The following is a 27,838-nucleotide window of genomic DNA, read 5'->3' as shown; positions in this document are numbered from 1 at the left end:
GATAATTTTAGCTCTGTTTTAGACTTTATTCTCAGGATGATGAAAGAACTCCCTACCTCCTTAATATCTTACAACAGCCATAACCAGGAAAACCTTTTTATTACCTGTGAGTGAAACTTCTCCTTTATACTCCTCTGGCAGACCTTATCATCCTGCAATCACAGGCTCTGTAAGACAGACCACAAACAGCAAGACTTTTGCCGTAAGTGTTTTCTTTACTTGCCCACTTTAAGGGGTGCACATGATTTGCCTTTGGGGAGGGCAAGCAGGTCCTGACCCATTGTAATTTACCAGTGTAGACCTGGTGTATAGCTGGAGGTGGTGTGGCTCTGAGCATGGACTGCTCCCTCACTGTGGCCTCGCAGGGCAGCCTTGGCAGCACTGGTGCTTTGGGCAGCCCCACAGTCCTTGACACAAGGGGATGCAATGCTTGGCATGACCACTGCTGCTCACCCCCAGAAATAACCCCAAAACAGTGTGTTTCAGTGCTGCACGGGAGCAGCAAAAGCAGTAAAATGAAGACAGAAGGTATCCCTGCCCATGGTGGGGGGGTTAGAACTAGATGATCTTTAAGGTCCCTTCCAACCCAAACCATTCTATGATTCTATGATTTTATGAAGATCTATTTCATGTCAGCTTTCTCCAGAACTTCCAGAAAGTGTGTTTCCATTTTGGAGAAAGCACATCTACTCTTAACAGTTATGGAGGACTCGTTATGCTTAACACAATGTTTTCTGGAACATCGTAAGTGATCTCACTAAATCTGATGAATTGTCTCCCCAGTTTACTTACCTGGCCCTTTCTTTTATCTGTTCATACACAGCCATAATAAAAATAGGCCACATGTTTTTAATTAAAAAAATAAACTACGATAGTCTTTATTTGTATTGCATAAATTACTAGAAACAGAGACAAAGCCCCATTTTCCTACATGCCTGAAATTAGAGATTGTTTTTACCATTACATTTTACCATTACATTTTACCATTACATTTCCAGCTTACTGGGACAAGGTAGAAAAAAGGAGCTAAAACAAAGACACAGAAAGATAAAATAATATCTCCACAGTTTTATATAACAGATGTAGCTTACATAGCAGAATGCATTTCTAGTGATTCATATTCTTCTGTCAAGGACTGTTATATCCTTGTTTATCAACAGCCCTTTTTACTGTGAACTACAACACTTTCAGCAGGTGGTCTTTTAAAAGCACAAAAATATTCTGTTTGAATCAAAGGATGAAAGTTGGTGAGAGAGTCAGAAAATTCTCTGCTTGTGTGTCTCTTCTTTCCAAGTTGTGTTTCTAAAGTGCTCCCCTGAATTTAAAACAAAGAACTTCCTGCTTAACATGCAATGAATATTTGAAACACATTGTAAAGTTGTGATTTCCATTTCCTACCAACTAATCCACTAATACTGGCAGCAAGCAGTACAGCATCTGAACAGTCCAGGCCAAAGTAGTCATTTACTGTACATGGCACAGCAAGAAATCAGCCCCACACATTTCTCTCACTTTTCACTAGGAATTTTTCTTCTTTTCTTACTCCTTCTTTTCATTTTATTTTTCTTCCTGCATTCTAAAATAGTGTATCTATTTGCATTTCTGGCTTATTCACCTAAAATCAGAAGCCTAAGTTATCCTTAGGGTGTATCTACCAAAATTAGAAAATCATTACTTTAATCTTATTATATATTTACTGAATTTCTATTTGAAATACAGAACTCATGTTTCAAAATAAATATGCCTACAAAAGAAATATGTTTTTATTTATTACTGAGAAAGCCCAAGCAAAGTTAATACCAGATGCCTATTTAAGCTGAACTTATGATACCCCAAGTCAGGCTTCCTAGTTTAACGAAATTTTTTTTTTTTTTTTCTCATTTTATTCTCATTAGTATTTATGCATTGTTTAATTTGTATCAGTACAATCTGAAGCAATCCAGAAGCTACATATAGCAGAACGAAGTGGTGTTTAGAATTACTAAAACAGTAAGAAGTGAGGACTGATACCCCCTTGTTTTTTGTGGGCTTTGTTTTTGTCTTAGACCACCACTACCACCAGCACCATAAAAATCTTCTTCCCAAGAATGTACTAAGCAAGCAGGAAATAGCACTTACTATGGCTAATCAAGAAATACGAGCAAGTTGACTAACCAGGTAGTACCTATGTGCTGACTAGTAGCTGTCAGACAGGCTGTGTAGTGTCTGGGTGCTTCTTACCCTTTGGTGGCAAAAACATATGGGTCACTGTTCTTCACCCAGTGGCCAGTATTAATAAGGACTGTACAGATTTAATGTCTTACATGTCTTAGATGTCCTAGATGTCTTAGATGATGTCTTAGATGCATTGTCTTCCTCTCAATATAGCTGAAATTGCTGAATGTGTTAAAAAATATTTTACTGGAAAATTGATAGACAGGCCTACACAGACAGCTCAGTAGCACAAATATGATTTCCTTAGGAAAGAGGGCTAAAAATATATAGAAAACCACACACATTTAAGGAAATGTCATATCACTCTCTTCTAAGTTTTACTTGCATTTAGTTGGTTGGAATAATTTACCTTCAGTAAATACATGCCATGTAGATTTCTTCTGTTACTTCTTTGTTTGCAGACTTTCAAGCAAGAGTGAAGTGTAATAAAATGATGAAATTGTGGTCAGATTTGAAGAATAACACAGAAAATAATTTTGAAGATTTCAGTGAAAACATATGTTATTTGTTCAACCATTGTATTTGTTCTTTTTACTTCTTCAGACACTAATAACACTTATTACTAGAGAAGCAGTCTGTCATTTGCTCAGACATAACTGATCTCACAGCTATTACTTACAGTTTGTTCAGTGCTCAGAAATGTGTTCAGATATAGAATGAAGTCAATGCTCCAAATAGATTTTACAATTAAGCTGAAAAGTGTAATATAAGAATCATTTAGATCGTGATGGATAGTTTTGTTAACTGTAAATACTTTAGCCCTTTTCTTTTGGCCTTTCATTGTTTTTTCTTTTTCCTGTTAATCTATATCAAAAGGACATTTAAAATTATGTAAGGAAGCTTTCAAAAGCATGAAATGCTGAAGTTGGAAGTTAACAGTTTTGGTCCCCCATTTCTTTTTCTACCAGAATTCTCATTGTCAGCACAAATTAAACACTGCAGAGCAAGTAAGGCATCAAAAAAAAAGACTGGAGTCTTAGAGCTCTCAGATTTGTTTTTAGGCAGATTTTGGACCCGGTTTTGAAATTCGGACTGTGAAGTACTGACATGAGCTGCTCTATTCTACAAACAGAATAACAGAATAATTGGGTTTGGAAGTGACCTCTGAAGGTCATCTGGACACTCCTGCTGCTCAAGGGGGCAAGCTTAAATCAGGTTACTCATCCAGTCAAATTTTGAACACTTCCAAGGGTGGAGATCCCACAACCCCTTTATGCCCTGTTTCAGTACTTGACCACCTCATGTTAAAAAAAAAAAAAAAATCCTCATATCTAGCTGGAATTTCTTGTGTTGCAACCTGTGTCCTTTGCCTTTTGTCCTATTGTTGTGCACCTCCAGGAGGAGTCAGATAGCCTCTTCCCTACACCATCCCATCTGGTCTTTATACATATTACTGAGATCTGCCTGAGCTTTTTCTTCTCCAGGCTGAAAAGTTTCACCTCTCAGCTTCTCCTCATACGACAGATGCTTCAAGCCCTCAGTCACCTTCGTGGCCCTTCTCTGGTTCCACTCCAGTATGCCCATGTCTCTTTTGTACTGGACAGCCCAGCACTGGACACAGCACTGCAGATGTGCCTCACCAGAGCTGAGCAGAGGGGAAGGGTCACCTCCCTCGACCTGCTGGCCATGCAGCCCCAGAGGCTGTTGGCCACGAAGGTGCATGACTGGCTCATGGTAAACTGGTCTACCAGAACCCCCAGGAGCTTTCCTGCAAAGTTTGTTCCTATCCAGTGTGTACCCAGCCCGTCCTGCTGTGTTTGTTGAGTCAGGCTGCAAGGCAGGCCAAAGAAATAAGGCACAGATCTACACAGATGAGCTCATTTGTTTCTCATTACTCTGTTTGCACACCTATAGGCAGCTCTTGAGATAAAAATACCTTATGAGTGGGTGAACTGTGTATCATCTCATATTGATTCTTACAAACCCATAATGTGCTTGCATGAGAAATGGCCAGAAGGAATGCTAGGGTGATCAGATCAACCTCTGTGCTACTTTAAGTGACCACATCTAAAAAAATCCTTCACTAAGCCAGGCAACATGCTTCTCCAGTATTTTGGTTCCTCATTCTCTGCTACTAAATACTCTGCTACTTCTTCCTAATTTCTGATAGTTCTCTTGGGCGGATTTTTACTAGGAATTGAGTTTAACTGTGTCTCCATAATGACCTTCGTGCGAAGCTCGGCAAAGCAAACTGAAAAACACAAGCTAACTGTAATTGCATTTGCCTAGGACCTTTATGCTTACTCCTTTCTGAAAGAGCATATTGCTACTCCTAATTTCTGTTTTCTCAGGCTTTTTCATATGCAGTAACATTTGCAGTGTTTGTTTCTATATTTGTACACACAGATACATACATAAATACATGCACATGGACATACACAGGATTCTATTCAGCAAAAAAATGTTTCTCCTTGCTGCAAGAATGGCAATGGATTTCCTTTCTTTTTCCATCTGTAGCAGCTCCATCCTCTCCCACCCGTCTCCATCTGACAAAGTTCAAACCTCAGCACTCTATGTGTTAGACATCTTCCAAGGTGTCCTCTGTGAGCAGCATTTTCTTCTGAATTTTGCATAGTGAATCAGTTTTGCTGTCAGAGATCATCATTCTGGCTCCTGGTCTACCAGACAGGCTGATTCCAGTCTTTTTTTCCTGCTCCCTGCCCTCCCCTCCCTGCCAGTAAACAGGCACCACTTGTCTCAGCTCTGTCAGTACTCAGTATCAGCAAGATCAAGCCTCGCTGCTCATCCAGGGCTGTATTTGCCTTTAAACATAGAGGCAACAACTGCTACGCAGCATCTGGCACGTATTTAATGCTTCGATGTACACAGCTGAATTGATACATAATAATAAAAAGAATGTACATTGTACTTTGTAATATTAAAAATTAAACATGGATGTAAAGTTGTCACATGGCAAAGTATTAGTATCTTTAATCTTATCTTGTAAAAATTACAAGCCAATAAACTCCAATTAATAATAGCTAACAATACTTATTAAGAACCATAATAGGGAAGTAGCTGCACAGTGTCTTGGATGCTGTTCATAGCTGTCTAACTAACTCAGTTTTTCAATGTGTTGTTTGACATCGCTGATCCTCAGCCTTGAAGAGCCTTGAGATATGTAGCTGTTCGCACTGAAAACCAAATCTGTCTGATGGGTAAAGTGGTGCAGACTGTCACAGCAAGACTGATTATTATTATTACCATCAAAATGAAAGTAAATGAATGTGTGAGTGGAGAAAAATACAGAAGCTGACATATTCCAGTCCTTCTTGGTCTGCTCTTAATATTTTGCCACCGAAGTGCTAAACCTGAAAAAGTAATGTTTGACTGCTGAATTTCTCTAAATTGATCAAATTGTAAATTTTGCTGTTTTTAAAAACATGTTTTTTCTTATCGTAATTTCCAGTGTGTCTACCTACTAATTGAAGCTAGCAACTGGCATTTTTGCAAATGATATTTAGATCACTGGCATAATTAATTTAAGATAATAATAAATTAAAACATAATACTTTAATAAATTACAACATAATACTTACAGGAAGGCAGAAATTAACCAGACACATGAATTATACAGAGTATTAGCTCAATCATTCCTCCACAATTTCTTCTGCTTTCCTGTTTTTCATGAACGCAGGAGCGCATTGGCACAAAAGATCACTAGCACAACACAGATAAGTATTTATCAAGAGATCGCATTGCTTTTACATGTAATTTCTTTATCCCTTCAGTCAGAAACGTCATGGACTTCCCTCGTCTCTCACTGTCTCTGGTTTTCCTGTATATCTTCTTGATTTGCACAAACAAAATGTGGGTTTAGTTCTGCTCACACAGAACCACAGGAGCAAATAATTAGCCAAAAAGACTTTGGTACGTGCACAGCACACAGTAATTTGGGCCAGTAGCAGCATTGTTGGACTTACATTACTTCAGGACAGAGTAGCAGCTCTCTGTGTATCTCTTCTTAGTCCCAGGAGGGTTAGAAGATTCATGAAGTGTCTTTTCCTCATCATTGCTTTCTCTCCATGCTTTTTTCCCCTAGAGGTCTACAGAGTTGCTTCTAAGCAACACTGATAGCTCTTCTCCTTGAGGAAGCCAGCTGCCGGCACTGCCACCGGCATCTTCCTCACCCTGCAGAGCCAGGAGGGGCTCTCTGCATAGGCTCATTTTCTGTGAAGCAGCTGGGATTTTGCACACTGCACTGTAATAAAAACACATTTTGTCACTGCACCACACAACTGATGAGGTTTGGACCGGAGAAACAGGTTATTTCGGTTACTGAAAGACAAAGGATGAATGCAAATGGATCAAGGGGTTTGTAAAGTGACCTTCTTCTCACACCCTTCTCTTTCCCCGCCTCCTTTTTCCCTATAAGCCTGCATATCCCATTTAGCTCTGAGTGAGCCTTTCACAGGAGTAGGTTTTGAATGCAAACAACTTCAGCAGCAGAAGAAAGCAACCAGCCATGCTCAGAGCACTGGTTAATGGCTTTTGAGCCACCTCTCCAGGTTTTCTTTCCAGGCAGCTGCCTGCGCCGTGCAGGGCTCTGCCCTGCCAGCTGGTCGTGGGCACAGGGGCTCTGTGGGAAGCATCCTTGCCCTCTACTCTGTGTGTGGGGCAGGTGTGTGCACTGCTGTGCCAGCTCAGCGCCTGCCTTCACAACAGAGAAAAAACACCGATTTGTAAGGAGCCACTTCTGCTTTGTTTGTTGCCTTCTTTAACATTCTCTCTGGTGGCTGTAGGCCGTTAACAGTCCACCCTTTCCCCAACAACAGTGGCCTTTCGCAAGCACTAGCTGTTAAAATTAAGCATGTTTCTCAATTGCCTTTTTATGGCTTTGTAAAAGATTTATCCTTGCTTCAGATATGGTATAAAATCCCATTTCGGTTGTGGTTTATAACATCGCCATTTCTGCCACAATATTTCAGGTCAGATCTCAATCTTCCATCTTTAACAAGTCTCCACACTTTTTATATTGCGCTAGACAGACTTCATTTTATTGCAGGTGTTCTTTTTCTTAAGGCAGCGGATTGTGACACAATAGCAAAGAGGAAAACCTTTGTTAAAGTCCCATTGGTAATGCACAGCTATCACCTTTTGAAGAGATTTAACTGAAAATAAGTCCTTTTCACTCCAGCTGTACTGACCTCCATCTTCTGGAAATCATAATGAGGGACATTTCATGCTACAGAAGTTAAGCATTCTTTTAAAATGAGTTATATGCAATATCCATTTCATAGTAGTAGAGAACAGAGGATGGCTTGGGGCCTGATTCTCTGTTCAGATGCTGATGTAAGTCTGGAAATGGTTTTATCAAAGTCAGTGAACTTGCCAGTCCTGGGAAAAAAAAAAAAAAAAAAGAATCAAAGCAGACACTGGTAGCTCTTCTTTTCAATAGTGGAAGAGTTTCTGAATTTCCTAGGCCAGGCTATTGTTCAGCTAAATGGAAAGAAGAGTATTGTATGATAAAGTCAGAAAGTTCAGAGTTGTGTCTAAAGCCTAAGTTGGATTCAGATCTCACTGGCCCTGCTTTTACCACACTTTAAAGTCAGTCGTATAATTCTAGTTACTTTTGATTACCACTGGAATCACTGAAATCAAAATAACACATTTTCTTAATTGCAGTATGATAGATCAGCAACTAAAAATTCTCACAATGTACTGCTCTTTTTAGTGTCTTATATATAAATGCATTTGGTAATGTGAACAGAACCTAAGGCTGATTTTATTTTTTTTTTCAAAGTTCATCTTTCAGCAGACACTCACATACACAATGATATTTGGTAAAAAAAAGTTGTGTTAGATTCTGAAACAACCTTGATAGCCTAATGGCCTTAATATTTCACTTTCTTTGATTCTATCCTGTTGCCTTTACTGAAATGAAGTATTCACTAATAGTGTGACTACTGGATAATACATGGAATAGCTCTTGTCTTTCCTGTTAATGGTAATTTCGGAAGCAGATTGTATTTTCTTATTCATTCTTCTTCAGAACTGTGATGATTATTTAATAATTTCTTCAGTTTTACAAATAAGAGTATAAAAGAGCTCCAGTTGAGGTGCTAGCCACCTTGGTCATTGAATTAAAACATGCAATTCAATATACAAAAGCCAGTGCAGCATCTTGCTTTCCCCTGCTCTCATCTTTCCCCAAAGAAGTCACAAATCAGTTCACCCTTCTCAACACTTTCTTCCCAAAATCTCCTTGAGCAAGCTGAGGTCCCCTTAAACTCTCACTGCGACAAAAGCCAGGTGCAATATCTGCATGTGGTGTTTAAGGAGAAGTCAAGAATAGGAGTACAGAGCAAGAATAAATGTTTAGAAGGTGTCAGGCAGAAGTACTATGTGAGGGGAGGAATGGGTCTCTCACTCTCTCAGGCTGCTGGCACTAGGGCAGTTTTGAATCAAAGCATCTTGAAGCGATGAAAAGGACAGTTACACATACAGAGGGTCCTCCCTGACCTACCATGACCCTGACCTACCATATCAGCAGTTTCATGGTGTATCACTGCTTCTGTGACTGGCAAAGCCCATCTTTGATGCCTAGCCCTGTCTCAGGTTTTGCAGCTGGCCAGGGTGAGAGCCAAGGCAGACCTCCTGCTCCCTGGGCAGAGCCACCATGGGTGACTGTGGCAGCATCACCTTCTCTTCAGGGCCTGCCTTTTGTAATGAAGACATTCTCACTGCTCAGCCTCTTGCTATACATGGATGTGCCACCTGCTCCACAGATGCTCAGGGCCTGCCTTAGAGAGTGGGGCCCACACGCACACAGAGCATCTTGGTATCAGGAGCGTGCTCTTTTGAAGTGAATCTCCTGATTGTGGCCATTTACTGTGCTGCGTTTCACATCAAGGGCAGACTCAAAATACATGATTTTCTTTTGGATGATGCCAAACAAGAAGATGTGCCCAGAAGCACCCCTGAAAGTGTACTGGTGCCCAATGTGAGTTCAGTCTAGTGACCAGGTTAGAGATAGTCCAGAGTAAAACCCTGAAATGTGCATGCTATGGATGCCAGCTCCTTAGCACCAAGGCTTTTGCTGTACAGATACTATCCTACGGACTTCGCTGCTTGCTAATGGAGAAGTTAGGCGATGCAACTCTGCCCTCTCTCTTGACTGTGACTGAGCTTGGCCCTTTGGTCTGAATTTAGGGGTGCATGAGGAAGTACCTGGGTTTTTAAGGTGCCCCCAGACTTAATGAACTTCTATAGCAAAGGTTTTCTGTAACACTCTCTCATCTGTCAAAATCTCAGCCTTGTTTTTCCCTTTCAGAATAGATTTCCTGGATCTTTTAACCTCCCGCTCTGCTCTGCCATAGAGGAAGAATATTCTTCCCTCACTCGCCAGCACTAATCTGTTTAGTTTGTGATTCAGGGCAATGTCTACTGTTATGTGTATGGAGTGGTTGAGGTCTCTTCTCTGTTGAAGCTCTAGTCACTGCTAACCAGTTAAAGAATGGAGAACAAAAGTGTGAGAGTTTGCGTTCCAGACTGAGTAGCTGTCAGAAACTCCTTCTCTTGCTATGATAGACTTAAGTTCATTGCCTCAATTTATCTCAGTGCAAAAGTACAGTATAGAGAAAGGCAGTTCTTCAGGTAGTGAGAATTCATATCCTGTTTTATAGATGAAAATCTGCAGCTTTGAGTATTTGAAAGAGAAAGGTAACTGCATGTATATTTTGGACATTTGAAAGTATGAGATGCTCGCAGAAAGCTGTTTCAGTAAACAGGCATTTTTTTCCTAAATCATAGGCAATTCCTGGTTTGCAAACTGTGTGTGATCAATAACCATAAACATTTTCAAATTCAAAATCAAAATTGTATCCAATCTTGGTTGGAAATACAAACCATATAGCATAATTTCTCTTCTCTGTCTGCATGGTCAACATTCTTAGGGTAAAATTCGTCTCAGTTAACATTAGGGATATAAAATTTAGGTGTCTACATCAGAGCTAATCATCGTCAAGTCTTTTTCTAGTCAGCGCAGAAAAATGTGGGCTTTCAGGGCACAAGCTGTCTAATTAATTTTAGACATGTGCTTTAGGATAAGATTAATCATTTCCTCAAAGCGCCTGCTCTTTCCACTGACGATAAAGGAAGTTAAGAAAACTAGATGATACATAAATGCGTACCTTTATCACTCACCCTAAGAGACAAGTTTTGAGAGAATACACCGAAAGAGTCAAATGTTTTTTTCAAAACTATTCTGTATTGTTCACATTAAATCCAGGAATTTTGAAGTCATTTCTACATGTATTTGCTAGGAGTTAGCAGAGAAGCAAATCTGGTTAATCATTTGCAGTATTTATTCATTTTGACTGTGACAGCTATGCACATGTATCTAACGTACCTCAGCGGTTGCAGGTTGATCATGTCCTTGTTTTATTTGACTGATATGTTGCAATGATCATCACAGTTTGTGTTACAAAACCAAGGCAGGGAACAGATCACTAAGGGTGTTGGTTGCCAAAGCTACATCAGCTTCCAAGAGCTCGAAGGGAGCTGCAGTGATTTGCCCAAGCTGAGGATCTGGTTATCATGTCACGTACATCTTGTACGTGTCAGTCCACTTACATTCAAACTGTGATACTGTAGTTATTTAAAAATGTGAGTTTTTAATCTATATCAGTTTCCCTATAATGGGGAGGCAAGCATATTTTCATTACCATATATTGCTGAAGAAGTACAGATGTAAAAGCATTATTGGTGTCAGGGATCACATCCCTATTGAAGCCATTGAACCAGCAGGGGTTTGAACCCTTTGTATTCAGTGCAAAAAAATGGCTTGACAGCACCCTCCTCACATGTGTTGAGTAGGTGGTAGGGAAAAGTGTGATTTCTCCCTCCATTGCCCCCCAGTAAAATGGTAGCAATGGTATTTAATCACTGATCTTAATGGGAGTTTGAATAAGTCCAAAATAAGTGATTCATTTATATGAAGGGTGACAATCTGGTCATGGCTTGGGAGGGGTGGTGTCTTTTGTTTTTTTTTTTTAGTTTATGTCTTGCTTTTTAAATACAATCACTTTAGGTACAGACTATAAATACGAAATAAAGGTTGGGAAACAAGAAGAACAAAAGGATAACAGACAAATTGCTTATTCACTTTATCACTTTGAAACAGTGAAATTAAAACCGTTCTGACAAGATGCTTATGCCACATCTATTCGATTTTCCCTTCCACTCTCCTGTAGAAGAAAATTGACTTACTGGAACAACAGAGCTGGGAATCAAGCATTTCCAAGTATTAATCCAGATTCAGATCCTCGATCCTTTGGTGTCTTTGCCCAAATTATTTAGTCCTTCAGCAGCTTGTCTCTCATCTCCAAAATGTGATAATAATTATTTTGGGCTGCACTGGGAAAAGGGTTAGTGAATATTTGTTCTGTCTTTTGAACATGAGGTGCAATCCATGAAGGCAAGAAGTTGCCAAATCTTCAGGACCAGGCGTAGAGCTAAGATTTCAAAGCAGGAAAGGGGACAGATCTTTAAGTTTCCCGTTACTTATTGAGTAACCTGCACCTCATGGAAAACTTGTGCCTGTATCTTATTTATTCATTTGGAAGGAAGCTAAAATGATTTGTGGAGATGAGTACATGAGGAGAAAAAAACTCACATGTTTGGGCTGCAAGCAGACTTCTTCTAAATGAGTGGTAAACTATCAAAAATGAGAGTTAAAAGGACTCTTTAATGGTATTAAATGCAAGCGGCATGTTGCAGATATTACTGTTAGTTTCTTTAGTAAAAACAGCTTTAATCTGTAATGGAACTATTAACACCGTTTTCTACTGACAAAATACTCTCTCCTCATTGTTTTATTTTCAGCACGTTAAAATGAAGCATTCCATCATAGGAATGGCAATAATATTGATATAAAGCATGGGTTGACGTAGTTTTTGTCTAAACCCTGTTGTTGATCTTGCCATATCAGGACTGTAGCAGCTGCACATCATGGTTGTTCCCTTTTTACATCACTTGATCTTATATTTGGGTTAAACACTCAAGGGCAGTCTCACTGTCCATTCTTGCTCTGTCCTCACTCATACTCATTCCTGAAGTCTTTAGTGTATTACTAAGAGCTGAATAACACTCGTAGTACTTGACCACGTCAGGGGCAAACAGCTTTGATCCCAAGAGATGAATACCCAGTTTGATTCATAAATTCCGCACTTATTTAAAATGAAAATGTACATCAGCGGGTAGGCTTTCTAGGTAATGTGTGACCTCCTCCTTCTAAATTTGTATCCTGTAGATAATTGCTCTATTTGATAAAATAGTATACTACATTTTCAATCATATGGAAGACACTCAGATTACCAGTTCATTACTTTACTCACTTTCATTTTAACTTCTTCCCATGATCAAACACCTGGAAAGTTATAACTGCCTTATTGGAGAAAGACTATCAACATTATATTGCAGATGTTATATATTTCAGAATTTATATCTATCTGGCTATGAAACCACCTTTCTAGAGAAAACAATATGACATTGTTTTTTCTTTTTTCTTTCTTATTTTTCTCCCACAGATTGTGAGCGTGGGAAAGCATGTCAAAGGATACCATTATATTGTTGCCAACCTGGTAAGATACTTTTCTAGAATTATACCCCTGCCCGGTAAGTGAAACACTCAGTTTTGCTTTGAAGTTATAGCTCTTCACACAACATTTGCCATTTGTCACTAATATGTGTTTGCGCATAATACGTTTTTTATGGTGCATAAAAGAACTTGGTTTTGTTGTTACAGCCATCTAGACAAGAAGGGCACAATGTTACCATCTTAAATTTTATCAAAATCAATGTAGCATAAAGGACTGCTAAGTGTATCTTGTGGCTGAATTAGAATTTACAGAACTGCACCATGATTTTTGACTCATCTTTTTAATATTACTAAAATAACAATTCTTGGGGTAACTTTCCTGGATTCTCCAGGGAGCATTCATTTTCCTATAAGATCAGCTATTTCCAGTCAAATTACTAGTTCAGTATTTTCACTCTGAGTCTAAACTGCACATTCATACAGATAATGTTCAGAAGAGGGCAAAGAAAGAGTATATGCAATATTTTATTATTCAAATTAACCCATTCTTTAAGCTGAAATACCTGCCTGGCCAAGCACAGTGAATGTAGGACAGTCTAATGTATGCTTTAAATTGTTTTCTTTTTATTCTCCCTCAAGGACTTTTAGTTGACATGAAAGATTTTATTGTGCTTTGCTGTACTTGCACCTTAACTTAAGATCACATCAGATTATTTTTAAGACCTCAGGCTTTTTAAATGAGACATGTCTATTCTCTTAGGTCTTACAAATTAGATTTTCAGCATTACAAATTTACAGTTCCCCAAGTAACTTTTCCCGTGCAAAACAGTTGCTGTAAACAAGGAGTGGGATGTTGCAGTGAACTGCTAGTGGGATATACAGTGGAGACAGGCACATCTACTCATCTCCTTCAGCAGGGGCACACCTTGCTATCTACTGGATGTTCAATAATGTGGGTAATATGACTTCCTGATGCATCACCTTTTAGATTTACTGTCAGTATCCTTTAGGACAGGAATCAAATCTCTGTCCTTAACAGTTTTTTTCGCTGGGGTATTGGGTCAATACCCCACAATTTTTTTTTTCCTAAATCTTTCTTTTTTAAGTTGTGTGGTGATATACTTCTGTTTGCACTGATAAATGCTCATCAGAGGAATTTAAGAAAATAAAAATAAGATACTTCTGAGCTAGCATTAAACATAGCAGGTAGGAAAGGAGCAGAAGGATTCATGCTTGCTTCTTAGCTTGCATTATGCAGTTTCTTGAAGTTCAGTTTTTTCTGTAAAGGCAAATTTTACTAACGAATTTGTCTTTATACATGCTGAACAGATTAGCCTGAGAAACTAATAGGTCAGGAAGTATATATACTTTATTTTTTCTTTCAATGTTGGGGGGCACTCTAGGCTTTAAATATATAGCAGACCTGAGAGCTACCACCATCATATTTCACAAAAGTGTGATTCTGATGTTATATTTTCCTTGCACAAACAGTGAGATCCTCACGCGCTGTCTCTGCCTTCTAATGTCTATTATATTGTCTCATTATCTCAGACACCTTCAGCCTAAACAATGAATCTGGAATAAATGTATTTACACAATAGTGTTGTTCATTTTGCAAACATGCAAAGAAACAGGGATATATCAGTTAAAGCACTAGTACAGTGCTCATTCAAATCTGCCAACTTTGATGGAAATTGGATTAAGGTTTTAATATTCTGCCGGCATTTTTCAGTTGATTTGCCAAAGGCATTTCTTCACAAACTGTCTGCCATTCCCAGCAATGTGTTGCTTGGCTGTCAAGACCACCATAGCAATAATGTGGGAAATTTATTTCTTGGGTTTGTTTCATTCTTTATTGCACAAATGGAAATTATGAACAAAGGTTCAACATTCTTCTCTGGTTTTAAGTCTTGACTTCTAATGGAAACCTGCTGCTGTACATTCTTTATGCTGCCTTACTGACCTAGAAGAGATTGGACCCACAGTGGTGTACGAGGACAAACAAAATCTTAAATTGATTTCCTAGGGATTCAAAGATATTTCTCTGGAGAGATTTATGCATGGAGGAGCCAATGTGACTGGATTTCAACTAGTAGATTTCAGTACCCCGATGGTAACTAAGCTGATGCAGCGCTGGAAGAAGCTGGACCAGAGAGAATATCCAGGATCCGAGACCCCACCAAAGGTACTGACTGATCCGAAGCACTACCGAAGATATCACTCAAGTGTTTTAATTTCTGATTAGCATTGTTGAATACATGAATGAAGACCTTAATATTTAGGCAGAGGAGAAGGCAGTTTATCTTACTATTACTGGCAACTAATTATGCCTATCCTTATGATTATATGATAGAAACACAAACTGCAACACATTTCACTGATGTATTTTAATGTCCTTTGTCACTTATTCTCCAACTTCACCCCTTTACTGACAGAAATTAAAGGTCAAATGCTTAACTGACAACTTAATTTCAACCAATTTTACATTAATTAGTCTAATTATCTAGATTCACTTAGAGTGCAGAGCTTTCCTGACAGCTGAATTCTTCTGAGATATAACCACAACTGTAAATTTACTACCCTTAAATTTTCATTCGGAGTTTCCTCTGGAAATTCTATCCACCTCAAAACCTGTTGTAGTAATGACTTTCAGGCACAATCTTACAGTGAAATTACATCCCAGTGTTCCTCTATCCTAATCCCTCACAGATGGATAACAAAATATTTCTCTCACCTATAATTTTCTTGGCAGGCAAATCACAGCATAGCTATAAATATGACTTTATCAAAATAGTTCTGTTATTGTATGTACTAATGCATATTCAGACCTAGTTGAGACTGGGCTTCTTTGTGCTGGGCACTGTACAAAGATAAGCAATCAGCCCTCCCTTGGCTGGGAGAGTGGTAGGTTGGCAAAGTCTAGAGAAAGTTATCAACATGGATAATACAAAGCATAGCTACATAATTCAGTGAATATTCAAAAATATTGTGTTCTGGAGGAAAAAAAAAAAACAAGGATGCTGTGGGCTATGGTGTGCAGACATCTCCAAGTATGGGTGACAGGAACAATTTAGCCTATAGGACTCCTTGCCACATGAACAGGATCGTGCTGCCTCCTTCTGAGAAGTCCGCATGATTAATCTGAATAATCACATAATTTACCTACGGATAACCAAAATTTGAGATTATAAAGATAAACCATGTAACCCAAAGAGCTTATAATACACAAGACAAAGGAAGGGAAGGAAATTACACTTGAATAAGTGAATTTAAATTTTGGAAGTTACAGGGCATATCAGTAGCAGTCTTGGACATGTGAACAACTTCTCCTGGTGCAGTATGCCCATCAGAGGACCATACTGAGAAAATGCCCCTTTGTTTATGTGACTCCAGGCTAACATCTGTTGGAGACTTGCTCTACACATCTCATTTGGCATGTTCTCAACCTAAAGCAGTTACTGTAGTTAGTGTAGAAACACAGACCGTTCAGTGCCCTATGTCATTCAGAAAGCCACCATACATTTTCCAATAGGAAGAACATACCCTTGATCATTCTTAACAATTCCAGTAGCCTGGATGTCTGCTCATTCGCTGTGCATTTTTTCAGTTATATTTTCTCAGTGAGTTACTGTTTCTTTCTTTTCTTTTGAGTAAATTCGGTGGGTGAGGTTATTCTCTAAAATATAAGACAGCTGTAAAAAAAATTTAAGACTTTAGTATCTCCAGTTTAATGTGTTTCTTTTAATAATTTTTCAGAGGCAGATTCCTCTACCCTTAAGAAATACAGCTTTAAAGCTGGAGCTACTGAAATGTACTCTTCTCAGTCCCACATTTGTTCCTTAGACAAAATGGCTTTTGATTTTAAGGAGACTTTTTTCCTAAATGAAGGTGTAGAAACTGCTGCATAATGCATCAAACGAGAAATATCTGAGACAGCTGTTTTTTGTAAAGACCTGCCAACTCTAAAGTGGTGTGTTTGTCCATCTATTTATTTAGTATACATCTGCATTAACATATGATGGAGTACTTGTAATGGCTGAAACTTTCCGTAATCTTAGAAGACAGAAAATTGATATTTCAAGGAGAGGAAATGCTGGTGATTGTCTTGCTAACCCTGCAGCCCCATGGGGTCAAGGAATTGATATGGAGAGAACATTAAAACAGGTAAGGATAGGCTTTATTCTAGTGATTTTTGTGAATATTGGATACTAGTTGTACAGCATATGATTTGGAAGATATTATACACAACAATAGTAATGGGGGAGGAGAAATTTATTTTTTAGTTGCCATTTGGAAACAGCTGGGGCTGTTCTGGTTGTTGTGGTTCATAACTTGGCATGAAGGAAGAGGGGAACTGCTACTATTTGAAACTACTTAGTTCTATTAAGATAGTTGGCACTTCCTCCACTGAACTGGTGAGCTCATCTGTTGCTTTTGCATATAACCTGGGCATACAGATATTGTCATTTAAGGAAAAATGTATAGCTACATCAAATAACCTTTCAAATATGCTTTTGTCCTCTTGAATAAAAGTAGATTTCTCCCAGGGAAATCGCATAGGTAGTATTTTTTTATTTAAAAAGAAATAACACACAGCTATTGTTCTTTGATGTCAAGATTTTGAATTCCTGATGAATATGGATGCCTCGAAAGTTCCAGATCCCTGTCAAGATGATTTAGCCTTTTCTTTGAATGGGACAGTAAGAAAATACAAATCCTGCAGTAGAATTTATATCATTGCAAATGAGCAGGCTCCACTCAGGAGAAACTGCTGAGGATAAGTGACTGCTGACAGAGCTGGCAGCTCTGTGCCTAGAAGCCAAGGTTTCAGTCCTGGAGAAAAAACAGCAGAGATAGAAATGGACAGAGGGAAGGAATAAGTGATTTAAATCCACATACTGACTCTTAGGGATAGAAATAAAGCATTTTGTATGCTTCACATACTCCATGCAGATGCACAGATTTGCAACAATTGTGAGAAGCATGAAGTCAGGCTTCTGTGTTAAGGCCTTTGAATCTGGCCAAACAGGTTTGCATGGCTGGATCCTGATACAATCAAAGCCAGCAGCAATATGGCCATGGCTTCTCTGGGATGAGGACCACAGTCTGGGTATTCTTTGGTGAGGTAGTAAAGTGCTGAAACTAAAAAAAAAGACTTCTGCTTTCAGCTCAGACACAGGTGGTGGAAAACTGCCACAGCCAGTCTTGTGGCTTTACATCTGTCCTTCTCCACTCTGAGGCTTTGAAAACACTCTTTTCAGGCTCTATGTATGTCACCCATCTTCTGTGATAGTAAATTGCTTTGCTGGGGCCAAGGTTGTTGTCAAGTTTACCTTGATGAGCAATATATACTCAGTTTATACATTTAATCCACCAGAGTGTGAGCTAAAAAGATATATGAGCTCAGGCCGACCATCCTTTAGGTATATTTCATGTGATCCAAAATATTCTGCAGCAGTGATGAGAATGGTAAAAAATGTACTTCTCTTTAGCACCTGCAGCTGGAAAGTGTTGAGCTGCACAGCATGAAAGAAGAGAAGGTCCATTATGTGTCTTTTTTAGCACTTAGATACTGGCATATCTAAGCCTACTTTGAGCATGGTTTGACAGGAAAAAGGAATACAAAGGAAAAGTAGCCAACTTTTTGCTTTATAATGCCTTTCTATCTAGAGTAATGTTTTTATGGTAATCTAAGGGTTACCTTTTTCTTCCATTTGTAGGTTCGAATACAAGGATTGACAGGAAACGTTCAGTTTGACCACTATGGTCGCAGAGTCAACTACACCATGGATGTCTTTGAGCTGAAGAACACGGGCCCTCGGAAGGTACGTGCTGACAATGTTTACTAACCTGATAGTATATAGATGAGTTATGTATGATGAAATGATTATGCAAACTTACATTAAACTGAACCACTGTGTGGTTTAAAAAAAGATAATATGTTGAATACATGGATAATATTTCTGGTGGAAGCAGACTTAAACTGCATTTTATACTAAATACTGTTATTCAGTGCAACAAATTGGGGAAGACAAAACCAAGTGTGTATCTTGGAGAGGTGGGATGTCAATCAGTCAAGCATACTAATGAAAACCAGCTGGATGGCATGTTGCTAGGCTGCTGGGTGATGGAAAATGGTCAGAACTCTGTACAGTAGATATTTTTGTATCTTATCCAAAGATTTCTATCTTGCAAATTACTGGCATTTTTAGGTAGAGTCGTTTGTATGTTCTGTGTAAACATGAATCATAAGCTGTAACTAACATAGGGCTTTTAAGGGGGAAAGGAGGGGAGAGAGGAGGAAGAGAGAATGGCCTGAATACTTATATTCTCTGAAATTAATTGCAGTATCTAATCCTGCATGCTTGATTGGTTGCTTGTAAGCAACTTAGGCAAACGCACATTAATATATGTCTAAGCAGATCCTCCATGTCTGAATGCATATAGCTTATCACTCAGCCCAATCACTTTGAAGAGATAAGCTGGGGTACTTTGTTAACGCTTTCTCTTCTGTGCTGAAATTTGTCCATTTTTCACAGTATAAAACAAATAAAGAGCAGAAAATGCACTCAGGCTCAAGCATTTTATTTCCTTTGGAGGCACTGTGGCTTGTTTTGTTTGTGAAGTCATCAGAACAAGAAAAAGTGAGAAGCTGATAGTGAACAGGAGAATCATGGCTGCTTGAGTAGGGCCAAGGCAATCAGAATTGAATAAATAGTCCTCTGCTGTCGGGCCAGAGGTGACAAGCCCAGTAAATACCCCAGGTGAACTGTGTGTCCCCAAAGAGAGTTACATGCCATGGTGTTGAGGAGGCAGAGTCTTAAACTACAGACCCAGAGCAGAATTACACATTGGGATGAACAAACTGCCAGTATATCACAGTATAGAGCTGTAGACCCAAGGAAAGCATGTGCCTGTGTATGAGGAATATTGGTGCAGTTGCCTTTTGAAAGTATGACAGATGGCTGAAGAATAAATTGGGAAAGGTGAGTCTGTCTTCCTTCTCTCTTGGGAAGCCCAGTGTCTCCTGCCCAGCAATGTATCTGCCCTTGCTGCCACTCGTGCTCCCTTCCTGGCTGCGCACTGCACTGTCGGCAGCCAGGAGGGTGTACCGGTGGCTGGGGTATATCGAAGGCAAGTGGTGAAATATGGCCTTTCCCTCCCCAATTCCCAGTTGTACAGAAGAGAAGGCAAGGTGGAAAAGATGTGGTTAATTAGGTTAGAACTTCAGTAACTCATTAGGGAATTTGCTTGGCAGCAAACTGTAGAAAGTAGCCTATTATTGTTCCTGTTTCAACATTTGTTACCTGTTTTGGGAGAGGTGTCTGGCTGGCACCACTGCAGGGATGTCCCCACCCTCTCTTCTTGCCTGCAATTTGAGGGGGAAGGTGGCTGCAAAAAGAGGAGCTATGGATGTGCTGTGCTAGGGTCCCAAGGTGCTTTTGTTACCTTTTCAGGCATGCCTCTCTGCCCCTCTTAAGCCATTACCTGTCTTTGATATAACAAGCCGTAATAGCTTTGACAGATCTGGCTACTCAAAGAATTTATTTCTTATGTATTACATGGTATTTTATATGTGATCATTGCACCAATTCTGTGCTCCAGTCTGACAAATCCTATATAATACGTGAGAAATGGCTATACTTAATTGAAATAAGAGGCCTTCACTTTTAATGTCGTCTCATGTCCTACATAACATGACTTATGAGTCACCCAGCAATATCTTTTCAGGACTAGCCTTTCCAGTCAGAGTAAAGCTTGCCTCTAATCTTTAGAAAACTGGTTCTTGTTGCTCACAGCTTTAAGGATGTGAACAGAGCATTACAAAATGGCACAGCTAGTCAGAGGCAGACTTCCATATAGTTTAGTAAAATAGGAAACAATAGCCAATGCTTATATTAGTTTCTTTTATGCAGCATTTCTTACTTGCTTCTTGTCTGCAGAACAATAACAAACCTGCTGGTGAGGGGAAGAAGTGTGAGAAGGATCACGGAGATGTAATGGGATGGCTCCTGTGACTGGAGTATTGCAGTGGAGGGTTGCAGGCTCTTTAGGAAGGATAGGCAGCAAAGATGAGGAGGCGGAGTTGCCTTTTATGTAAGAGAGCAGCTGGAATGCATGGAGGTCTGCCTGGGGATGGAGACAGCTGAGAGTTTATGGGTTAGGATTAAAGAGAGGACAGGTCAAGGTGACATTATAGTGGGTGTCTGCTCTAGGCTACCTGACAAGAAGAACAAGTGGATGAGGCCCTCTACAGACAGATAGGAGCAGCCTCATATTCACAGGCTCTGGTTGTCATGGGGGACTTCAAGCACCTCAATATCTGCTGGTGGGACAACACAGCAGGACTTAAGCAATCCAGGAGGCTCCTGGAGTCCATTGACAACAACTTATTCCTCCAAGCGATAGAGGAGCCAATGAGGAAAGGTGCTTTGCTGGACCTCATACTCACCAACAAGGGAGGGGCTTGCTGGAGATGTGAAGGTCAAAGGCAGCCTTGGCTGCAGTGAGCATGAGAGGGTGGAGTTCAGGAGCCTAAGGGCTGGGAGGAGGGTGAAAAGCAAGCTCACACTTCATGAGAGCAGACTTTGGCCTCCTCAAAGATCTGCTTGGAAGATAAGGGGTAAGGCCCTGAAGGGAAAACAGGCCTAAGAGAGCTGCTTAATATCCAAGGATCACCTCCTCCAAGCTCAAGAGAATAAGAAGTCATGCAAAAATTCCAGGAGGCCTGCATGGATGAACAAAGAGCTCCTAGCCAAACTCAGGCACAAAAAGGAAGCATACAGCGGGTGGAAGCAAGGATGGGTAACCTGGGAGAAATACAGAAACATTGTCTGAGCATCCAGGAATGAAGTTAGGAAAGCTAAAGCCCAAATAGAATTTAATCTGACCAGGGACATCAAAGACAACAAGAAGGACTTCTATATGTACACAGGTGACAAAAGGATGACTAGGGAAAATGTGGGCCCTTTGCTCAATGAGACAGGGGACCTGAGTACACAGGACATGGAAAGGGCTGAGGTACTGAATGCCTTCTTTGCCTCAGTCTTTAGTAGCAAGACTGGCCTTCAGGAATCCCGGGTCCCAGAGACAAGGGAGAAAGGCTGGAGCAAGGAAGATGTACCTTGGTAGAAGAGTATTGGGTCAGGGAATACTTAAGCAAACTGGATGCACATAAGTCCATGGGCCTCTATTGGATGCACCCCCAGGTGCTGAGGGAGCTGGCAGGTGTCATTGCAAGGACACTCTCAATAATCTTTGAGCATGGCGACTATGAGAAGTGCCCAAAGGCTGGAGGAAAGTAAATGTCACTCGTCTCTTCAAGAAAGGCAAGAAGGAGAACCCAGGGAACTACACCTTGATCCCTGGGAAGGTAATGGAGCAGCTATTGTTGGAAACCATTTCCAGGCACATTAAGGACAAGAAAATCATCATGAGTGGTCAGCATGGCTGACTTCACCAAGTCATGCTTGACCAACTTGATAAACTTCTACAATGAAGTGATTGGATTGGTAGGTAAGGGGAGACCAGTGGATATTGTCTACCTGGACTTCACTAAGGCCTTTTACAGGGGTCAAAACTGGGTCCAGTCCTGTTTAAAGTCTTCATTAATGATCTGGATCTGGGGCAGAATGTACGACCAGCAAGTTTGCTGATGACACCAAACTGGGAGGAGTGGCTGATATGCCAGGGGGTCATGCTGCCATGCACAGGGATCTCGACAGGCTGGAGAAATGGGCCAACAGGAACCTCATGAAGTTCAGCAAGGAAAAGGGCCAAGTCTTGCACCTGAGAAGGAACAGTCCCAGGAACCAATATATGCTAAGGGCCACCCAGCTGGAAAACAGCTTGGCAGAAAAAGCACTGGGGGTCCTGGTGGACACCAGGTAGAACATGAGCCAGTAATGTTCCCTTGTAGCAAAGAAGGCTCATGGTATCCTGGGCTGTGTTAAACAAAGTATTGGCAGCAGGTCAAGGTAGGTGATCTGTTCCCTCTACTCAGCACTGGTGAGGCCACACCTGGAGAACTGTGTCCAGTTCTGGGCCCCTCAGTACAAGAGAGACACGGACAGACTGGAGAGAGTCCAGTGAAGGGCCACGAATACAATTAAGGAACTGGAGCGCCTCTTCTGTGAGGAAAGGCTGAGAGAGCTGGGACTGTTCAACCTGGAGAAGAGAAGGCTCAAGAGTGATCTTATCAATGTGTACAAATACCAGAAGGGAGGGCGCAAAGAAGATTGAGCCAGGCTCTTTTCAGTAGTGCCCAGAGACAGAACTAGAGGCAGTGGACGCAAGCTGACACACAGGAGATGCCCCCTGAACACCAGGAAACACTTTTTCACTGTGAGGGTGATCAAGCACTGGGACAGGTTGCCCAGGGAGGTTGTGGAGTCTCCATCCTTGGAGATACTCTGAAGCCATCCGGACACAGTCCTGTGCAACTGGCTCTAGGTTGAGCAGGGGGGTTGGACCAAATGACCTCCAGCGGTCCCTTCCCACCTCAATCATTCTGTGATTTTGTCATTCACCATTCATTATGTTACCGAGATTAAAAAAAAAAAAGAAGAAGAGGAAAAAAGTAAACAAAGAATATACTTGTACATGTACATGCACAAAACAGTCTAAGATTTGGCTCCTAAATTCCAAGTTGGGCAACTAACATGAAAATTTATTATCAAAAATTTTGAGTATTGTGTTACCCTTAGTGACTTGTGGGCTTTGGCAGGAGCACTTCAGTGGTTGCTACAAGGTGCACAGGCCTTCAGAAATTACACTATTTATTCAAATACCAAACTGTTGTGACAAATTTACTTTGTGGCAGATATTTTTGCAATATTGTTTCCTAAAAGACAAATTCGGCCTCTGTATAAGTGGATGGAACTACTATGAAGTCCAATTGCAATCCAAATAGAATTGCATGTACTTTAATAGCTGACTTCAATCCTAACCTTTGATGAGGTTTTTTCCTTGGGGATTTGAGGTATTTATAGGAAAGCATATTGTTATTTAGTGCTCTTACAGTGACTGTGAATCTATATACTTAGACAAGTGTCATGATATGTCTTATATATTTATTCAGTAATCCAGTTCCAAAGTTACTTTAGCGCAGGTTTGATATGCACGCATGAAAGCTCACACCCATGCACACAAGCTAAAATTCCTTTAAAAAATGCCTGCCATTCCTCAAACACCTGCTTTATCTCTGTCTGCATTTTCATATGGTACTTACTTTTATAACGCAGTACATCATTCATTTTCTGATTTCCTTCTGAACTTTCCAGCAGTGAGGAACTGCACAATGAAAAACAATCATTCACTATGATAATGATCTTCCCAAACTGCCAGGCTTTGGTGTACATATTCTGCCTTTAGCTGGTCACAGTTTTTGACAAGAACTTGACATTTTCGGTTATCAATTGTATCTGTGACTCTATAGTTGCCTGGATGAAAAAGAATATTTGTTAGCAGTGCATCCTACTAGGAAGAAAACCTCCCTCTCCACTACATCAGCAATGCAGAAGCTTCCTGTTAGCTGCAAACACCTAAATGAAGGCTCCTGTGCTGTAATAGCAATTGCAAAGAGAAAAGGAACTTTTCAACTAAATACACCAGAAGCTGTGCATGGGAAGAATTTGTGTTTGTTTGCTTCACTAATAGACAAAAAATATTCACTCATATTCAATCATATTTACTTACTCATGTTGAATTACTTCATGTATTTGCAATTCTCTGTGGCGAGTGTGTCTGCACACTGCTCTAGGGACTGCTAAAATGTCTTGCCTCTCCATAAATTTTTTTCAAAAAGGAAAGTAATGAAATAGTAAAGGTAACAATCAAGAGGAAGGTTGGCTGTTCTAAGAATATACAGGATTCTTTATGCATATCAGACCAGGAACCAAAAGCACTCCCCTGCACTTCTAGACTCTCATATGACATCACTGCATTGGTCTGTACATGATGTTTCTCCATGTCATGGAGGCAGAATCCTATGTGGTGGTGAATTTCAGTCTGAGTTCTACAATAATGTTATAAATAATATTGGCTGCATAACTGATCTGATCATTTAGCCATTTTCCATCATACTGAAGTCTTTTCATCCAAGGCAGACTGTCCTTTGGCACTGACAGTTACACTGGAGCTCTGTCTGAAGCCTGCTTTCCACTAAAATTCCCTTACTCCTTATTAATCAAGGAAGGAGGGAAGGGGGAGTTGCTGCTGACTAGGCCCTGGGTGCTTCTGAAAAGTGAGCTGTGCCAGCTTGAATTGCATCTCTTTGATAGGAACTGTTTAAAATCACTGCCGCTGTCTGCATCTTTCCTGGGAAAAATGATCAGCCTCTGAATTCATTAGGTTCTCAGCAACCTGGAGAGGCCCTTTAGGTGGGATTAGAGCACTGTTCTCCTACTGACATGTTTGTGTTCATGTTGTCCGTTTGACATGGAGCTGAGTGCTGTCAGCGCTGGGTCAGAGGAACAGGCACTGAGCCATTCCCCAGCAACCTTGTCAGAGGGTCCACAGACAACCATGATCTAGTTGGAGAAAATGGAATGGCAAGAAGGGGAAAAGGGAGGGTGTTTGCTAGTGAGCGACAGGTCAGATGTGAAAGCAGCTTCAGCTAAGGGACCTGTGTCTGGCATGCTGAAAGGACGGGTGGGAAGGTGGAATTAGACATCTCCAAGAGTTGAGACAAGGGACCACTGTCATGAACCACTTGCCATTTCATAGACATCCACCTTGTACTGGGAACATCATGCACACAGGATTCCCAGGAGGACCTTTCCTGCCCGATGTCACACAGGGCAACATTAAATATTGAGAGGAACTCAAAAATCCAGAAATACCACTTGCTGATACAGATACTAAACATGGTGTCACCACATGGAGTGAGGAGATGAGTGTGCTGTAAGATTCTGACTAGCCAGGATTTACAAAAACAGTGAAGTATTTTAGGTCTTGTATCTTCTTTTGGCCATCCAAAGACATAGTACATAGCCTGTGGGGATTTTTTGGGGGGTATGTGGGGAGTTCTAAGTGTTCATTGAGCAGCTCCCAAAAGCATCAATAAAAGTTTGAAGGGGAATCTTCTTTTCTCAGGCTGCCTTTGTCCCATCTGGTTTTACAGCAAGCACTGCATCCCTGGGCCGTCACAGGAAAGGATGTTGACTCATGTCTTGTGCCCAGCAGCATCACTACCAATGCACAGGGCACAGCTGCAGGCTGTACTGAATACCAGAGGCGTGCACTGCAAAGAGCCATGTCTGTATGTAAGGGAAGGCTTCTGATTGCAGGCATACCACTTTTAATTTTTTTTTCTCCATGGGAATACAAGAATGAGTGATTCAAACCTGACTCTAGAGTAGGTCGTTGCCAGCAATGAACAAAGGCAGCTGTTTCACCTTAAGGCTGCTCTGGGAAGGGTTGTCACAGCATAATTGCAGCCAGGGAGAGAAAAACCTGATTTGTTCCACCTCCCTGTAGGTACTTACTAGAGATACTTTTAGAGTGAAGTCACTCTTAACATGCTTTAGGGTCAGTGGGGAAAGCAAGCACTTTTCTAGGAGGGGTGCTTATCCTGCATGAGCTGAGTCACTGGTGGTGCCTGTCTGTCCAGTGAGTGTAAAGAAAGCTTTAATAACAGAGCTTCTAATGTAGGTACTAAAGGCCAGTGCCAGCAGTTAAGTAGAACGAGCCTGGTGTAAGTCCTGGGGTTGGGGTCTCCTGGGAGGCCCATGATGGAGCAGGGAATTGAGATCAGCCATTAAATTGCAAAGCTGTCATCCAAATGTCTTTCACTCCTCCATCCAAGACCAGAAGATCTGGAGGTTCAGTGAATGAAAACTTTCTTGTGGAGAGCAAAAATTCTTATATCTCATTTATGCCCCAGGAAGGCTTCAAACTATTGAAAATGGGATTTAACTTGTGCCTCTGGTCGAAGTAAGTAGCTCAGATCATTCAGGAACAGCTGAGTGGCAGCGATACCACATCTGACTCTGTGCAGCAGTAGTGCAAGATGGTATACCCGAAGTGCTAGATAAATACCACCGTGGACCTGTCTATGAGCGTGACAGCACTTCCTTTGGTACCAAATTATCTTTAGATCACTCTGTTGTTCTTATAATCATTTATATTTGTAGTTATACAGAATGTAGAGTTTTCTACTGTAAGTTATATACATTTTGTTTTGCAGGTTGGTTACTGGAACGACATGGATAAATTAGTTTTAATTCAGCATGAACCTACACTTGGAAATGACACTTCAGCCATTGAGAATAGAACAGTAGTTGTCACTACAATTTTGGTAAGGTGTTTCTTTTTTTAATGCTTATACTGCTATGTGACACAATCTTGTTTCTAGTTGTCTAATTTAGTCTGCCAGTTCCTAGGTTAGTGGGAGGGTGAGGACCATATGTCTTAATTATCTTGACTGTCATGTTTGTACAGTTTTTTTGGTACGCATTTAATATAATGATTCACTTGAAATCAGGTTTTTAAAATTGAGTTGTGGTAATTTTTTTTCCTTTATTCAGTCTTTTCCATTTTTTTACTAAAGTAAGTCTCAGATATATAAGTGAATTCTTTCAACCTCTGATTGATAAATCTTGACTCACAAGAAACTGGAAGGAAAGAAAAACCCAAAACCTCTAAATGACAGAACTGAACAAAGGGTATAAAATGAGGTGTTTGTAATTCCAGTGTCCTTTTTTGTTGATACATTATAAATTCAAAATTGGCGTTAGCAAGAGCTAAAATTCTTAGTATAGTTCAGTCAGGCAATCAGAACTGGATTATCTACTTTTAATTGTGAATGAAAACATGAAATTAGTAGGTGCATTTGAAGATATTTCTTAATATGTTTATTCAGCATTTCAATAAAATTTCCATTTTAATAAAATCTAAATAGATTTGGTGTTTGATTTTCCACTGTTATTGGTGTTTTTAAAGAGTGGTTGCAAAGGTGAATGCAGTTGCTTCATTCATTTACATTTTTAATACATAGTTTTTCAAAACCATTGTTTCTTACAAATCTGTATTTTAAACAAAATATTTAACAATTTTCCCTCTGAAGTCAGACATGCCCTTTTA

At 40.2% G+C, this 27,838-nt stretch overlaps 1 protein-coding gene across 7 annotated transcripts in view; it reads left to right on the top strand.

Moving 5' to 3' along the window:
* The window catches only part of GRIA4 (glutamate ionotropic receptor AMPA type subunit 4), a 236,133-nt gene that overhangs the window by 142,473 nt on the left and 65,822 nt on the right, over positions 1-27,838 (top strand). For all 7 annotated transcript variants that reach the window (XM_009476843.2, XM_009476844.2, XM_087756036.1 and 4 more), the window contains exons 5-9: positions 12,744-12,797; positions 14,781-14,939; positions 16,751-16,918; positions 18,475-18,579; positions 26,943-27,053. In XM_009476843.2, coding sequence (XP_009475118.1) covers positions 12,744-12,797; positions 14,781-14,939; positions 16,751-16,918; positions 18,475-18,579; positions 26,943-27,053 — 597 coding nt within the window. The remainder of the gene's footprint in view (positions 1-12,743; positions 12,798-14,780; positions 14,940-16,750; positions 16,919-18,474; positions 18,580-26,942; positions 27,054-27,838) is intronic.

This window comes from Nipponia nippon, unplaced genomic scaffold (genome assembly GCF_047370975.1).
Source record: "Nipponia nippon isolate SJK-2023a ecotype South Korea unplaced genomic scaffold, ASM4737097v1 scaffold_2, whole genome shotgun sequence".
Classification (NCBI taxonomy): Eukaryota; Metazoa; Chordata; class Aves; order Pelecaniformes; family Threskiornithidae; genus Nipponia; species Nipponia nippon.
This window is presented reverse-complemented; position numbering and strand designations above follow the sequence as displayed.